General features: G+C 47.1%; 1 protein-coding gene and 1 long non-coding RNA gene across 2 annotated transcripts in view; one reads left to right on the forward strand and one right to left on the reverse strand.

Moving 5' to 3' along the window:
• LOC307224469 overlaps window positions 1-17,432 on the reverse strand; it is a 251,115-nt gene that overhangs the window by 2,293 nt on the left and 231,390 nt on the right. The window lies entirely within an intron of this gene.
• The window catches only part of VPS16 (VPS16 core subunit of CORVET and HOPS complexes), a 42,432-nt gene continuing 26,948 nt past the window's right edge, over window positions 1,949-17,432 (forward strand). Inside the window, exons 1-11 of the mRNA XM_079990796.1 lie at window positions 1,949-2,119; window positions 3,866-3,954; window positions 5,327-5,418; window positions 6,745-6,873; window positions 7,820-7,964; window positions 11,719-11,834; window positions 13,694-13,816; window positions 15,052-15,107; window positions 15,247-15,336; window positions 16,558-16,652; window positions 16,803-16,879. Of these exons, the coding sequence (XP_079846922.1) occupies window positions 2,067-2,119; window positions 3,866-3,954; window positions 5,327-5,418; window positions 6,745-6,873; window positions 7,820-7,964; window positions 11,719-11,834; window positions 13,694-13,816; window positions 15,052-15,107; window positions 15,247-15,336; window positions 16,558-16,652; window positions 16,803-16,879 (1,065 nt within the window). The 5' untranslated portion in view covers window positions 1,949-2,066. The remainder of the gene's footprint in view (window positions 2,120-3,865; window positions 3,955-5,326; window positions 5,419-6,744; window positions 6,874-7,819; window positions 7,965-11,718; window positions 11,835-13,693; window positions 13,817-15,051; window positions 15,108-15,246; window positions 15,337-16,557; window positions 16,653-16,802; window positions 16,880-17,432) is intronic.

Consider the following 17,432-nt stretch of genomic DNA (forward strand, 5'->3'; position numbering starts at 1 on the left):
AGCAACAAAGAGACATAGAGGTTGGAAAACACATGTACATTGGAACTGGAGGGGCCCCGCACATTTTTAGCAGAGGTCTAGTGGTCTGGGGGGTTGGGGACGCAGGTGGCGCTGTGGGTTAAAGCCTCAGCGCCTAGGACTTGCCGATCGAAAGGTCGGCGGTTCGAATCCCTGCGGCGGGGTGCGCTCCCGCTGCTCGGTCCCAGTGCCTGCCAACCTAGCAGTTCGAAAGCACCTCCGGGTGCAAATAGATAAATAGGGACCGCTTACCAGCGGGAAGGTAAACGGCGTTTCCGTGTGCGGCTCTGGCTCGCCAGAGCAGCGATGTCACGCTGGCCACGTGACCCGGAAGTGTCTCCGGACAGCGCTGGCCCCTGACCTCTTAAGTGAGATGGGCGCACAACCCCAGAGTCTGTCAAGACTGGCCCGTACGGGCAGGGGTACCTTTACCTTTTACTTTACCTAGTGGTCTGGGGATGGTGGTAGTAGTGGTCAAATACCCTTACTATTTCTGCTGCATGGTCCCTCTGTCCAGTGGCCCAGAGTCACCCAACCAGCATGAAGGGGCAGCTTTTTAGCCTTCTCACCAGGTCTGGATTAAGACCTTTAGAGAGGTCCTAAGCACTTAAAAGATTTTGGCACCCCCATACATACCGAATTCAAACTACAGTGGTACGTTGGGTTACAGATGCTTCAGGTTGTGCGTTTTTGGGTTGTGCACCGTGCTGAACTCGGAAGTACCGGAAAGAGAAAATCTATTGGAAGAGGATAATCGGGCATCCGCACAACATGACCAGTCCAACGAAGTTGATGTTGAAGAATCATAGCTTCGACACTGGTGATCTTTGCTTCTTCTGATACACTGGTATTAGTCTGCCTGTTTTCCAAAGTGATGTGATGGACAAACCGTTGATGGAATTTTTCAAGGAGTTGGAGATGGCATTTATAAGTGGTCCACGTTTCACAAGCGTACAGTAAGGTTGGTAGTACAATAGCTTTGTAAACAAGCATTTTGGTTTCCCTGCGAATGTCCTGGTCCTCAAACACTCTGCACTTCATTCGGGAGAAAGCTGCACTCACAGAGCTCAGGTGATGCTGGATTTCGGCTAGTTACTAGTCCTATGTCAACTATGAATCTTGGGTCAGCCTTTTGGGCCTCTTAGCCTAACCTGCCTTGCACGGTTGTTGTAACAATAAAGTGGTCCTGTGGGCCACCTTGAACTCAGAGGAAAAAGTGGGATAGCAATGCAATAAATAAATACGGTAATGGTCAGAGATGATGGATACCATAAGCTAAATTATAACTGTACAACCTGTCCTGGCTGTTGCACTGCAAATGAGGGCCAGAGGCAGTGGGGAGTTATTTATTTGCCACTCAGTCCTGTTCTGCATGCCTGCTCAGAAATGATCTCATATGCACAATTTGACATCTCGACAAGGACTAGAACCTCCAGATATTTCTGACAGCAAATATGATTTGGCACTTGTTTATCACGTATGCAATCGAGCCGTCGTTTTCAAGGCGACAAACCAGGAACTGTACTTGGGCAATTGGATAACGCGGATATTCTTTACCTGGTATTTTGTTATTTGTCAATCCCTCTGGCAGCTGCAACTCCTTCAATGTGCCTGCTTTTACCGTTTTTGCACCTTTCTAAAATCTTCACCTGCTTTTTGCAACCCTCTCTGTTTTTAAAATGAAACAGCAGCAGCAGCGACAAATATTTTCCCCCAAAAAAGAAGTAAAAATACAAATAACAAATATTTAGCGCTGCCACCCAAGAACATAAAAAAATAGAAGCATAAAAATAAGATAAAAATGAATGAATGATCTCAACGCGGGCCCTTTAATAGAGGCGTGTCTTGCAGAGAGATTGACAGAAGGGCGGAGGCGGCAGAGGCTCCTCCTCTAGGGGGCAGCGGAGAGCCAGGCCCCGGAAGCAGCGCCGTGCCCTCGCTCAAGATGGCGGCTTCGGCTTCGCTGTGTCCGCTTGCCTGGAGTGGGCGCTGAGGGCGGAAGCGTCCTGGGAAGCAGAGCATCTCTGCTGGGTCCAGGGGCGCAAGGCATGGACTGCTACACGGCAAACTGGGACCCCCTCGGGGAAGCGGCCTATTACCGGTCAGTGGGCGCCCCCCCGCCTCCCCAGCGCCCCCCATGAGACTCTCCCCCCTCTCTGACCCTTCCCCAATTTTGCCACTCCCTGGATAACCCCTCTCCCACCCACCCCCAATGCTTTATATTCATAGGGGGGGGGTCCTCACCCCCTCCGCAGGGGCAGGGGCGCAGCTCCTGCAAAGCATTTTGCACTGGGAGGGCACCAGCCGGACTCAGGGGGGTGGGGTGGGGCTTGCAGCTGATCAGACGAGCTTCCTTTAAAAAAAAATTAAATACAATTTATTAATTTTGTGATAACAACCCCACCCCGCAAAAAACCACTCACCACCATAAAAAATTGAAACCATAAATCTTGATTGACTTCCCTCCACTCCCCCTCCTGCTTCCATTATTTTATACTTATTCATGCACGTCCATAAAATCTTATATTCTTAACAATCCAACACTTTATTCGTCTTATTGCAAGTGACTTTTAGAAGGGACCGAGCAACAGGAGCTCACCCCGTCACGGGGATTCAAACCGCCGACCTTCCGATTGGCAAGCCCAAGGGGCTCAGTGGTTTAGACCACAACGCCACCCGCGTCCTTAGTAGCACCTTAGAGACCAACTAAGTTTGTTCTTGGTATAAGCTTTCGTGTGCATGCACACTTCTTCACGGTGTGGTTTGAGCACAGTGTATTTGTGGGAATAGATTGCGAAAAATTTTGCTTAGGCGCCTTCTGCTGCGGCAAGGTGTTCGTTATTATTATGATCAGTGCTTTTTTCTGGGGGGGGGGGGAACGCAAGGGTACGCATACCCCTAAACATTTTGTGAATCTTTTGTCCATTTACTGTATTTATTTCTCCCGATTTGAACTATAAAATGGTGATTTTCTTTAGTCAAAATGAGAGTACAGTGGTACCACGGTTATGTACTTAATTCGTTCCAGAGGTCCGTTCTTAACCTGAAACTGATCTTAACCTGAAGCACCACTTTAGCTAATGGGGCCTCCTGCTGCCGCCGCACAATTTCCGTTCTCAACCTGAAGCAAAGTTCTTAACCCAAGATTTTATTTCTGGGTTAGCGGAGTCTGTAACCTGAAGCGTATGTAACCCGAGCTATCACTGTACCCCTAAACATTTTTTAAGAAAAAAAGCACTGATTATTACTATTATTTTATTTTAGGGACAGCATTTGACACTAAATATAACAGATGTCATTGGTGAACGTCAGGGATTCTCCTGGATTCCATCTCCCAATGGACTCAGGGTTGATGGGAGTTGGAGCCCAGGAACTATCTACTTTTCTGTGTTCAGACCACTGCACTGTCCCAGTAACCTTTACAACAGACCTGCAAGGCAGGCTGCTGTTGCTAACCCCACATTGCAAACAGGGAGGGGAACTGGGGCTGAGCTAAGGTCGCCAGGTGGGTTTGTGGCAGAGGCAAAATTCAAACAGAGGACACCTTGGTTCCCAGCTGATCTGCTGACTCCATAATCTTCTCCTCCATCTTCATCCTCCTTCCCCACATCCCTCCAGGACCCTACTTCTCTCCCTGCTCCCCATCTTTGAGTGTCTCTTGCCTGGTGGGGGCAAAGGACTAGGAAGGCCAGCTGCCTCGATGCCCTGCTTGGGGACTTCCCAAAGCACAGAGCTGACCAGCGTTGGTAACAGAATGCTGGGTTTTGCCAATGCTTCGGGGCTCTGCTTTTATTTAACCTGACATTTCTCCCCCCCAAATTTTTCCGCTAATGTTTTCTTCCTGCAGGAAACTGGATTTGTACACCATGGGCTGGAACCTGAGAGAAGACCTGCGAGACTGCTTGGTCGCTGCCGCGCCCTACGGAGGCCCCATCGGTACGGCAAGAGCCAGCTCCTCTTTCTTGCAGCTGGGAGGTTTCCTCTCTCGGCCCAGTCTCAGTCACTGGTGCAGTCGGGGAATTTGCCAAGGGGTAGGGCATGCATGGGCTGGGACGCAGGTGGCGCTGTGGGTTAAAGCCTCAGCGCCTAGGGCTTGCCGATTGAAAGGTCGGCGGTTCGAATCCCTGCGGCGGGGTGCGCTCCCGCTGCTCGGTCCCAGCGCCTGCCAACCTAGCAGTTCGAAAGCACCTCCGGGTGCAAGTAGATAAACAGGGACCGCTTACCAGCGGGAAGGTAAACGGCGTTTCCGTGTGCGGCTCTGGCTCTGGCTCTGGCTCTGGCCAGAGCAGCGATGTCACGCTGGCCACGTGACCCGGAAGTGTCTCCGGACAGCGCTGGCCCCTGGCCTCTTAAGTGAGATGGGCGCACAACCCCAGAGTCTGTCAAGACTGGCCCGTACGGGCAGGGGTACCTTTACCTTTACCTTTTAGGGCATGCATGATGCAGTCAGTTGCGCGATCTCTCTCTCTGGCTCTGCCTAGTCTACCCTACAGGGCTGTTGTGAGAATGCCTTGAGGTTCCGAACAAAATAAATCAGGGCAAGGAAAGAGGGCTGGCACTGGCGCTAGCTGCCAGAATAAAAGTAAAGGGACCCCTGACCATTAGGTCCAGTCGCGACCGACTCTGGGGTTGCGGTGCTCATCTCGCTTTATTGGCCGAGGGAGCTTCCGGGTCATGTGGCCAGCATGACTAAGCCGCTTCTGGCGAACTAGAGCAGTGCATGGAAACTCCGTTTACCTTCCCGCTGGAGCGGTACCTATTTATCTACTTGCACTTCATGCTTTTGCACTGCTAGGTTGGCAGGAGCAGGGACCGAGCAAAGGGAGTTCACCCCGTCGCGGGGATTCGAACCGCCGACCTTCTGATCGGCAAATCCTAGGCTCTGTGGTTTAACCCACAGAGCCACCTGCGTCGCTAGCTGCCAGAATAGCCACTAGTAAATCCTAAGCAGTTGAGTTGGCACATATGGGCAATAATAATAATAATAGCTCTATATTTTGGCTGTCTATTTGGACCGTAACCAATTTTTTTGTCTTTTGGTTCCTGAATTTTGAATCATTTTGAATCAAGGTGGCAGACTGAACTTTTTCGGTTTTGACTACTGGCTCAAAACGACGCTGGTTTGTTGTTGTTTTTCGGTTTCTTAGAATTTCTGAGCTACCGTTGTTACAAGGCTGCTAGTAATGACATAATTAAAGAAATGCTCACAAAGAATTAAAATGGGAGGTGAGAATGGCGATTGTCAGGGGCTTGACTTCTCAGCATTATTTTGTATTGTGATTAAAAAAAAAAGCCTGTATCGTTTTAGCTTTGCTGAAAAACAAGAAAGAGAAATCTCCCAGTTCCCGGCCACCTCTGGAAATCTACACTGCCTCAGGAGTCCTCTTGGCTAGCATTCCGGTGAGCGAATTGTGTTATCAGTGGTCACTGTGCGTGGCATAGTAACAGTGCCGGATTTACGTATAAGCTAAACAAGCTATAGCTTCGGGCCCCACTCTCTTGGGGCCCCCCAAAAAATGAAAGGGGAAAAAACCTGGATGTACATTTCCAAAATAAAGATAAAAAACAAATAAAATAAAACCTGCTTACAGTAACAGTGTTTTGTGTTGTGTAGGCTCCTATGAGGTAAGTAGCCTGCTCCCTAAAATATCACTGGTTAGATACCTATTAGGTCCATAAATTACCGTACAGCATATATTTAATACAAAAAAGAGTGACAATTTGTTGTTGACAAAGGACAGCTGGACATATAAAGGGCCCCATTACCTTCAGTAGCTTAGAGCCTCATCAAACCCAAATCCAGCCCTGCATAGTAACGTTGTTGTTGTTTAGTCATTTAGTTGTGTCCAACTCTTTGTGACTCCATGGACCAGAGCACGCCAGGCACTTCTGTCTTCATAGTAACATTAGCAACAACAAAAAAAGGAGGGAGAAGGCAGGTCAGTTCTCTGCCCCAAGGAGGTTACACTCACAGTGGTAAAGGCAACGGAGGTAAATGAGGAGGATGGGGGAAAGCAAGGGCAAACTCTGAAGGAATACTGTCAAATCGTGCTGCGTGCACTGAGCTCTTTTTTTAGCTGAGAACGAGGGCTTTGGGGGTTCAGCGACAGAGGGGCTGGGTTCGAGTCACGACGTGGCCGCCAACCTGGATGACTTTGAAAGAGGATTAGGAAATTCCATGGAGGAGAGGGGCTATTGATGGCTACTAGCCAGGTTGGCTATGCTGTGCCTCCACAGTTAGAGACAGCAATGCTTCTGAATACCAGTTGCTGGAAACCACAGGAGAGTAAGGGGGCTCTTGTGTTCGAATCCTGCTTGCTGGTTTCCCACAGGCATCTGGTTGGCTCCTGTGAGAACTGTTAGAATTCCTGCTCCGTGATTGCAGTCATGGGATTGTTGTCTTTCACATGACAGTTTATGTTTTGACTCCACAGAGTGGGAAGTGACGGAGACAGGATGTTTGCGTTACTGTGTTCCGTGAAGTGGGACTATTGTCCTTTGTTCTTTTTCTCTTTGCTGTCTGATGCTAGAGAGAGAGGGAGCCATATTGCAGTGCTCCGTGTGTGTTTATATGTAAATAAAAGTAGATTAGCCAAAATGCTGAGTTGCTGAGGTCTGTCATGCAAACTGTGAAGACTCTGCGGATCCCAAAGTGTGTCAGGTTGCTAAATAGCTGCATCTGGTGCCTGGCTAATTTCTAACCCTGGGCTTTTGTCTCCCCTCCAGTGGAAGAACTGTCCGGCCGTGCACCTTGGCTGGACAACCAGTGAGGACCTCCTTTGCATCCAGGAGGATGGCTCAGTCCTCGTCTACAGCCTCTTTTGTGAGTTCAAGCGGCGCTTCAGCATGGGCAACGTAAGTGACCTTGGAGAGGAGGGTTTCCTGGAACCGGCAGCTTTTGGGAGGTGGGGTTTCGGCCCAGTAGACCTGAAGGAGCATCTCCATCCCCATCGTTCTGCCCGGACACTGAGGTCCAGCGCCGAGGGCCTCCTGGCGGTTCCCTCATTGTGAGAAGTGAGGTTACAGGGAACCAGGCAGAGGGCCTTCTCAGTAGTGGCGCCTGCCCTGTGGAACGTCCTGCGATCAGATTTCAAGGAGATAAACAACTATCTGACTTTTAGAAGACATCTGAAGGCAGCCCTGTATTGGGAAATTTTAAATGTCTGATGGTTTACAATTTTTTTACATGTGCTGTAAGCCACCCAGTTTTTATTGTATAATGAAAACACTTAGAAATGTTCCATAGGACGTTATTCATAACTGTAGGCTCACTTCTTGCCTGAAGAAACATTCAAACATTTCAGTGTAGTATAGAAAATATAATATATCACTTTTTTTCAAAAAAAATTTTTTAAAAATTTGTCTTTTCAAAATGAGAGCAAGAGCATTAGTTATTCTGCCACAGTTCTCTATGACATACTGTTGCAAACAGGGGTTTTCAATGAAATATCAGAAAAGAGAAAGGCTTCTTTGTGTGGATTGAGGAGATGAGAATTTGTTTGTCTCAAATTCAACCGAATATCAATGAGATTACCTGGCAAAAGCCAGCTTGCACCTTTCATTGAGTTTGTAGGCATACCTAAGGTATATATGTAAGAGGCTCGTTCATAATGATATTTTGGAAATGATTCATGATCTTCTGAAGCTGCAATTCTGGGTTCTGCACGATCATGTTATAAAGTAGTTGTGTTCTGTGTTATAAATCAAACACTGCTGGGATTGGTTTTTTGAGAACCACTGCCCTAACCACTACACCACCTGACCCGCCCGGTGCTTCCTTGCTTTCCTCTCTAACCCCCAGGAGGTGCTTCAGAACCACGTGCTGGAGGCCAAGGTGTTTCACACGGAATACGGCACGGGGGTGGCCATCCTGACCGGTGCCCACCGCTTCACCATAGCCACCAACGTCGAGGACTTGAAACTCCGCAGGCTGCCTCAGGTGCCAGGTAAATCTGCCTCCTGCCCACCTTCGCCCCTCGACTCGCACTGCCCCAGACGCGCTCTTCCATTTCTGCATGTGCATTCCCTGAAACCCAAGGTTTTGAAAAGCAAAAATTGCACCCCAAGTTTCTAGAGTTTGTTTTAAGAGCCTCTGCACGTTCTATGTCGCACTTAGGGGTCTGCTCTTGTTGTCGCCATTTCACTTTGGTGCTTTGGTGTTCTGTTAATGCCTGCTTGTTATTAACTGATAAACTGTGGACCTCTTTGGATCATTGGGTTATCTGAGAGGCAATACCTCTAATTTGTTGGAAGACATGCTCAGCCGTTCTTGCAGTTAGAGTTAATACGAATACAAATGTTGTTGTTGTTTAGTCGTTTAGTCGTGTCCGACTCTTCGTAACCCCCTGGACCAGAGCACGCCAGGCCCACCTGTCTTCCACTGCCTCCCGCAGTTTGGTCAAACTCATGCTGGTAGCTTCTATGACACTGTCCAACCATCTCGTCCTCTGTCGTCCCCTTCTCCTTGTGCCCTCCATCTTTCCCAACACCAGGGTCTTTTCCAGGGAGTCTTCTCTTCTCATGAGGTGGCCAAAGTCTTGGAGCCTCAGCTTCAGGATCTGTCCTTCCAGTGAGCACTCAGGGCTGATTTCCTTCAGAATGGATCAGTTTGATCTTCTTGCAGTCCGTGGAACTCTCAAGAGTATCCTCCAGCACCATAATTCAAAATCATCAATTCTTCGGCGATCAGCCTTCTTTATGGTCCAGCTCTCACTTCCATACATCACTACTGGGAAAACCATAGCTTTAACTATACGGACCTTTGTTGGCAAGGTGATGTCTCTGCTTTTTAAGCTGCTGTCTAGGTTTGTCATTGCTTTTCTCCCAAGGAGCAGGTGTCTTTTATTTTCGTGGCTGCTGTCACCATCTGCAGTGATCATGGAGCCCAAGAAAGTAAAATCTCTCACTGCCTCCATTTCTTCCCCTTCTATTTGCCAGAAGGTGATGGGCCCAGTGGCCATGATCTTCGTTTTTTTGATGTTGAGCTTCAGACCATATTTCATTGTCCCATACAGAAAAATGAAATTGAAAATCAACATAAGACATTCAAAAAACCCTAAAAACTCTGAAACCCCATTTTAAAATACAATATACTGTAGACTATAGTAGACTTTTGGGTGCTCTCCCTACTTGTTATTCCTTAGCAGCACAGGATCAACTTGCCCCATTGTTGGATCCAGTTCTACGCTCTCACCTTGAATATTCTCCCCACACTCACAATCATCTTCAAGGGGAGAAAACCGGGTTTTTGTTGGAACTATGAAAGCAGATCTGTTAAAAATTTTGTAGATTGTTTGGAAACCGGTGAGAGAGCTGCATCTTCTGGGTCGCTGTAGTGTTTACTAGCAGGCATAGTATAACCGTGGGAAGCAAACAAGGAGAGGTTTCCTTAACCGAAGAAGAGAGAGAAAAATAGAAAGTGCTGGGTTTCTTCAACTTAAGAGCTTCTCTGTGTGCCAGGAACAAAGTATAGAAGGGAGCTGGCAGTTAATGGCTAGCAGCTGGTGGCCTGCCCAGGACACTTCACAGAACTTGCCCAAGTTGTTCCTCATAGCATAGACAAGAAGGTGCTGATAGAATCTCAGTAGGTTGGTAAGTTTAAAAGTAGAGAAGTAAGAAAAATGAGAAATTACTTCCCTGGGTAACAATCAACGCTAATTACAGTCCTGTTATCTGCGGAACTCCAAAGCCTGCTTGCTAAGCCGTCACCATCTTCTCCCAAGTTTCTGGGTTTCTCACGGTTCTTGAGCCACGTTAAGCCTCCAATTGCTGTCTAGGTCCACTCCCCGTCTGTCTCAGGATTCTGCCACCGGGTCTACACCAGTGTGGTGTAGTGGTTAAGAGCAGTAGTCTCGTAATCTGGGGAACCGGGTTCGCGTCTCCGCTCCTCCACATGCAGCTGCTGGGTGACCTTGGGCCAGTCACACTTCTCTGAAGTCTCTCAGCCCCACTCACCTCACAGAGTGTTTGTTGTGGGGGAGGAAGGGAAAGGAGAATGTTAGCCGCTTTGAGACTCCTTAAAGGGAGTGAAAGGCAGGATATCAAATCCAAACTCTAGACAGAGGCTTTGTGTAGATCCTTTGATCTGCCACGTTAAGCCTCCAATTACCGTTTGGATCCACTCCCCGTCTCGCTCAGGATTCTGCCATCAGGTCTAGACGGAGGCTTTGTGTAGATCCTTTGATCTGTCAGATCCTTCCATGGATATGAATTTAATTATTTATTGAATTTGTATTCCACCTGAAGACCACAAGGTGGTTCACAACATAGAAATGCAAAATGAAAACACTAAATACAGATTGTGTGTGCAGCTTTTATTTTCATTTTCTTTGTCTTCTTAAGTAGGGGTAGAGGATGGGAGTTTTAAAAAAACAGCTTAAGCGGAGTCAGACCACTTGTCCATGTAGCTTAGTGCTGCCTCCACTGGCTGGCAGCAGCTCTCCAGCACTTTCAGGCAGCTTAGAATCCTAGAATCGTAGGGTTGGAAGGGGAGCCTGAGGATATCTAGTCCAACTCCCTGCAATCTAGGAATATATCCATACTTAGAGACGTTACAGATATTACTTTTAAAAGTGTTGTGAACTGCCCTGCGATTTTCAGATGAACGGCGGTATACAAATTTAATAAGCAAGCAAAGAAAGAAATAAGCAGTTATCGGACTGTGCGGAAATGGCAAAACTAAGAGACCAAAATGACGAACTTTTTATAGAAGAGTGGAGGCATTTTTGGGGGCTGTCTGAAAAAGGATTGTAGCCAGATGAAACCATGGGCGGAATTCGAAATACGAGCAGCGGAAGTAAAATGATAAAACTAACTCTATTAGAGGGTGGGGGGGGGGGTTGGTAAAAGATAATGTATTTGTTATATAATTCAGCAGAAAAGGGGTTGAATAAAAACACAGTGGAGGTGGAAATCCATGAAACAATGTTGTAATTATCTAATCCGAAACTCATTTCAAAAATTTTGGAAACTTAATGAAAAATTATATTTGGGGGGGGGGGTGGAGACGGGAAGCAGCTGTCTTGTACAGGGAACAAACCTGCAACCTTTGCGTGTCCAGCTCTACCTGCAGATGCCATTGGGGGCTGGGCCTGGGACTGTTTGCATGCAAGCTTTGGCCGTTCCCCTAAAACAATCCCTCGCCTCCCCACTCCTGCTTCCTGGACTGTGCCGCTTGGCTGGTATTTGCCGGACGCACCTGCAAGCAGCAAACTTCCCCCTGCGTTAGGGGCTCCAGCCTCCTTCCCATTAATTCTTCTTCTTCTTTGGTGATCACTCGTAGCCGAGTAAGATTGTCTTCCATGAACACGGTTTTAAAAGTGAGTCCGTAAGTGACTGTGGAGGCCAATTCTGGATCCACACGTCCTTCCACAGTGGGGACATAGGTTCCCGGGCGGGAGTTGATCACGGTGACGGTTTGCCAAGCGTGCCTTCCTCTTAGCGCCTTTCTCCCTTGCATCCTGAGTTTGAGTGTCCGCAAAGCCCATGACACCTTTGGTAAAGGCTGTTCTCCAACTGGAGCGCTCGCAGGCCAGTGTTTCCCAAGTGTCGGTGTTTATAGGGGCTCCAGCCTGCTTCCCGTTTGTAACACAGTCCCTGCCCCAAGCAGACACATCCGCTGCTGCCTATGAACCTCAGCTTTGTGCAAAGTGTCCTCTGCCCGAAGTTTTCTTGCCTGCATCCCTCCTGTCCCTCTTGCAGGTGTCCAGAAGCCACCCTCCTGCTGGGCCGTCCTGTGCCAAGAGCGAGTGACCGTCCTCCTCGTTGCCGTTGGCCAAGAGCTGTACCTGCTGGACAACACGACCTGCTCCCCGGTGGTGAGTGAGGGGGATGCAGGGCTGAGTGGGACACCTCTTGTGGGAGCCCCCTGGACCAATTCGTAGCCTGCTGCATTGCCGCAGAGCTATCTGTGGCTACTAGCCTCAAAGGCTGTGCTCTGCTTCCTTAATCAATCAATCAATCAATCAATCAATTTATTGTGCATAGCCTTTACAAATACCATTACAATGAACAGCAGTGGAAAAGAGCAAGGCTTTCCTCTGAAATCACACAACATAACCTATCAAAGTTTACCAAAAAAGTAATTTACAGCATGAAATGGCTCATGTTTTGTTAGCCCCAAAATGGAATTCAAGCGAGAGCCCAGTGCTTGGACTACTGCGCTCTATGTGGAGCAGTGCGCTCTCTGTGGGGCTACCTTTGAAGGTGACTCGGAAACTGCAATTAATGCAGAATGCGGCAGCTAGACTGGTGACTGGAAGTGGCCACCGAGATCCATATAACACCGGTCCTGAAAGATCTTCACTGGCTCCCAGTATGTTTCTGAGCACAATTCAAAGTGTTGGTGCAGACCTTGAAAGCCCTAAATGGCCAAAGGTCCTGTATACCCGAAGGAGCATCTCCACCTCCATCGTTCAGCCCGGACACTGAGATCCAGCGCCAAGGGCCTTCTGGCAGTTCCCTCACTGTGAGAAGCCAAGTTACAGGGAACCAGGCAGAGGGCCTTCTTGGTAGTGGCGCCTGTCCTGTGGAACGCCCTCCCAGCAGATGTCAAGGCAGCAAACAACTATTTTACTTTTAAAAGACAACTGTTTAGGGAAGTTTTTAATGTCTGATGCTGTATTGTTTTTAATATTCTGTTGGAAGCTGCCCAGAGTGGCTGGGGAAACCCAGCCAGATGGGCGGGGTATAAATAATAAATTATTATTATTATTATTATTATTATTATTATTATTATATTGTTATTATAAAGAAGAACTGCAACTTAAACTGGTGGAATATGCGCAGCTTGAAGACCTAACATATAGAATAAGAGAATAAGGAGAACATGCATTTAAAGAAGACTGGAAAATGTTTATTGAATATATGGGGTTAAATTGTGTTTATCTGAAAACGTGGGCAGCATTAAGATAAATTCAACAGTGTAAATAAGTTTTGATGGATGTAATAATGGAATATTGAACGGTTCGGTTTGTGTAAAATATTCAGGGATTTATGATATGCAAAATGAACCATGGAAAGAGAAAAAAGGAAGTCACTGATCTACTTTAAGGTTGTTTGAGTGAATACTCTAAAATGTAAAACAGAAAATTTAACAAATATTATAGAAGAGATTATGCATAAAGTTTGCATAAAGTTTCAAAACTGGAAAGCATTAGCGGAAAGCTGGAACAGAGTTTCTTAGCTCAGCCCTAGCAAATTTGGCTATCAGGTGTGCAATTGGTAGATCTTTATCAGCTAGGAGTTCAACTGTTGATACGATAATCTTTATTGTCATTGTCCCATACAGAACAATGAAACTGAAAAAATCTACATCAAACATTCAAAAACCAACAAGCCTGCTATCCCAACTATCCCGGCCTGGTTAACCCCCTAAAAACTCTGATACCCCATAATTAAATACAATATACTCACACAGAGACTACCTTACACTGTGTTTAAAACCTAAATCGCATTTGGATAGAAACTGTTTCTCAGGCGGCTAGTCCTAGTCTTTATAACCCTGGACCTTCTTCCAGAAGGCAGAAGCTGAAAGAGATCAGATTCCTGGGTGGAATCGGCTTGAGAACCACTTATGAATAGGCAATGACATTTTCCCCTCCGGGCATTGCATGTAAGGAGTAAATCAGCAGCCCTTCGTGGCCCTGCTGACTGTGTTTCCCTTCCTTCACCGCAGACCCTGCCTGGGTTGAGTCCTCACGCTGGCTCCTTTCTGCGGATGGCAGTATCCTTCAACTATCGCTTCCTGGCTCTCTTCACCGACACAGGATACACCTGGATGGGGAAGTCCAACCTTAAGGTGAGCACCGTGTCCAGATTCGCCTTGGAAGCAGAGAGATCCATCAGATTGAAAGGCACTTCTCTGTGGGCCTCACTGCAGGATTCCACCTTGGTCTTCTCCAGAGGGATTAAGCTAGCCTCCCCCGCAACAGGGCGTCTTCTGGGTGTTTTGGAGCATAGCGCCTGCTGCTGATGGGAGTTGTAGTTTGAACATCTGCAGGGGCACCAAGTTGGGGTAGGGCTGGATTCAGATGAAGGGCGGTGCAGCATAACACCTTGTGCCAGTTCCGTGATTCCTTCTCCCTTTTCTGAAAGAGAATCGACCTAAAAAGAAAGGGAATGGATTTCCTAAGGGCTAGAAAGTCGCTCTTTCGGTTTTAAACAGGAGCTGAGATTCTGCATCTGAAAGCTGAGGTTCTGTGGCATGCACACAGCCCTGCGGGTCTGCACAATTCGAAGGAGGGCATTTGCCTGTTGGCAGGCCTGTGTCTACTCCTTGTTTTCCAAAAGGGGATTCTGCATCACAGCAGCCTAAACTCTGCATCCAAACCTCTTAGAAAACTCAGCCATGGTATTAACATTAGCAAAACAACAACAACAAACTTATGGTTACATGAAACATACTCAATAAACACACAAGACGTAACCGGCTGTACTTTTGAATAAATAAAGTATACTATTCATTGTATCAAATTGTAGATTTCAACAGAAGTCTCATAAAGTTCAACGAAAAAAGCAGAAGACCCAGTGGATCAGTTCATTCTTTAGTCAGTTCATGCATAAGGCCCATACATGTATAAATGTCTATTCCACCTGTCTGTTCATAGAGTCCAATAATTGTTTTTAGTTGTTACAGTTGGGTTGTTACAGTTCCACAGAATCCTTTCACAGAGTCTAAGACAAGGATTTCTGGAATATTAGCCTTGTTTCACCATCCTAGGCTTCATCAGTAGAACAGGCTCAAATCATATAAGTGGATTTTAACTTGCTTTAGTAAGTTGTCGGAATCCTCTTTTGTAATTTTCTGGCGTGTTTGAGGAAGTGTCTCGCGTGCAACGCACAGGGCACAAATGTGTAAAAGGGGGCTCTCCTGAAATCGGGGGAATACAGTGATGATGCTGGCCTATCTTTCCAGTGGTTATGGCGTGGTTTCATTTCCACAGCCCTTTCCTGCACGTAGCCCCACAGAGAGGGGCAGCTGACCCCTTTTCTTTCTCCCGTCCCTCATCGCCCCTCTGCCTCTTCCCTCTGCAGGAAAAACTGGGCGAGTCCATCTGCGAATTTCGAGCTCCGCCCAAGCAGATGGTCTGGTGAGTTCAGCAGGTCTCCTCTCCTTTTGTGCGAGGCTGGGGGACGTCCCAGCCTCGCACAATCTTATATTATTGTCATACCATTTATGTACCGCTTGATGGTAAGGAAAACCCCCCTCCTTTTTCTTTTATCTGGTAGGTGCACCCGCTCTCGAAGCAAGCAGCGTGCCGTGGTGATGGCGTGGGAACGGCGCCTCCTCGTGGCTGGGGACGCAGAGCAGTGCATTCAGCATCCTTGCAGGGAAAGGCGGTGTGGGACTGGTGGGCTTATTATTCAGGGGAAATATTTCAGAACCTTCTCTAAGGTAACATTGGCTTCCTTCATATTTATTCACCTGCTTAATTTATAGGGCTGCCCTGCGGCAGAAGAGCTCTAGGGAGCCATTGCTGTTTAGTGTTTAGAGTGCCGGGCTAGGACCTGAGAGATCAGGGTTCAAAACGTGCCTGGCACCTGGCTAATTTCTAACACAGGTACTGGGCGAGGTGAGCCTGTGACTTGATCCAACACAGGTCTTTTTTACACCGTTTTGTTCTTTTTTTTTTTATTAATTTTTTAGAAAAATTTTCTTTTACAGATTTAAATGACACATTCATATCCACTATAATACCAAATTCTTTTGGACTTCCCCCCGCTCCCTCCACAATCCTCATAATTTTAAATTTATTTCACATTTCCTTTATGATTGTATTGCCAGTTGATTAATCTTTACAGCTCTTTTCCCTCTTACAATACCCTTTCTCATCACAAAGCCTCTTTAAATCCAACTAGCGTTGTCTGTTCATCACAAATATTTTCCAGATAAGTCGTAAACTTTCTCCAGTCCTGTGTGAACTTGTGATCTTTCTGATATCTAATTTTTCCTGTCAGTTTGTCTAGTTCAGCAAAATCCATCAATTTCCGTCTCCATTTTTCCAATGTTGGTAATTCTTCTTGTTTCCATTTTTGAGCCATTAAAATTCTTGCCGCAGTCACCGCATATTGAAAAAGTTTATAATCACTTCTATTAATTTCTCTTCCTGTAATTCCTAACAAGAAGGCTTCTGGTTTCTTCACAAACGTGTATTTAAACATCCTTTTCAACTCATTATATATCATTTCCCAGAAGCCTTTTACTTTCTTACACTCCCACCACATATGATAAAATGTACCTTCCCTATCCTTACACTTCCAACATTTGTTACATGTCTTATACATTTTTGCTAATTTTACGGGAGTGATATACCATCTATATACCATTTTCATAATATTTTCCTTTATCGTCATACATGCAGTGAATTTCATTTACACCGTTTTGTTCTGCTGGTTGTTTAGACGAGGGATGGGGGGATGTGCTGTGGCTCGACTCCGAGCATCCCTGGCCATCTTGGCTGCTGGGGGTTGGAGTCCAGGAGCTGTTCCCCATCCAACGTCCCCCTGCGTCCTCCTTGGATTCCTTAATGCTGACCGCAGGTACCCTCTGGATGAGGATTCGTACCTCGTGCCGGAGCTCGATGGCGTGAGGATCTTCTCCCGTTCCACCCACGAATTCCTCCACGAGATCCCAGGTGAGTCTCCCCTGCAGTACTGGGCAAGCAGAGAGGACTAGAAACCTGCCGCCCCCTGTTTGAAAAGGGGAGCCTGGGTTGTTTGTTTCAGGACCCCTCGCCCAGTTTGAGCATCTTGGCCAAGATTCTCACTTCTTGCTTCCGTTTCAGAGGCCAGCCAGGAAGTCTTCAAGATTGCATCCATGGCACCAGGAGCATTGCTGCTGGAAGCTCAGAAGGAGTATGAGGTGAGGGACGCTTGGCGGGTGGGGACACTGTTGGAAAACTAGCCCCCTCGGCAGAGGCTGGCCCATCTCTTGGGTTCCCGGGGCTTGTTTACCGGTGATCTGCCCTGGCTGGCATCCCCGCAAGTCCAGGGAGATCGTGATAGGCGACATTTCCCAGCGTGGAAAATGCACACCCCCTTCCCTCCTTGCATACCAGCAAGAGAAAAGAAGATAGTCAGAAAGTCTATTTACATCTCGTTTATTTCTGACTGTTCAGCTGTACAAAAAAAATGTCCAATCACTCTGACTTCTCTCCGAGCAAGTGACAAAGACTTCCTTCACATACGCAACAGGAAGGTCTCATATTACACACGAAACAAAGCTCTGAATCCTGTGAACTGCCTGGAATATCCTTTCCCAGGACTAGCCACATCATGTGATGTAAACATCGAGCTACTTGTTTGCGGTTGCATAGTAGTCATATCGTAACAGACACCACTTTGGTGTAGGACCGACTGGCTGGAAGAACTGTTGGAATCTGCGCTCGGCCAAGCTGATAAAGCTCATTTTCCTC

The sequence above is a fragment of the Podarcis cretensis genome (assembly GCF_951804945.1).
Source record: "Podarcis cretensis genome assembly, chromosome: 9".
Taxonomy (NCBI): domain Eukaryota; kingdom Metazoa; phylum Chordata; class Lepidosauria; order Squamata; family Lacertidae; genus Podarcis; species Podarcis cretensis.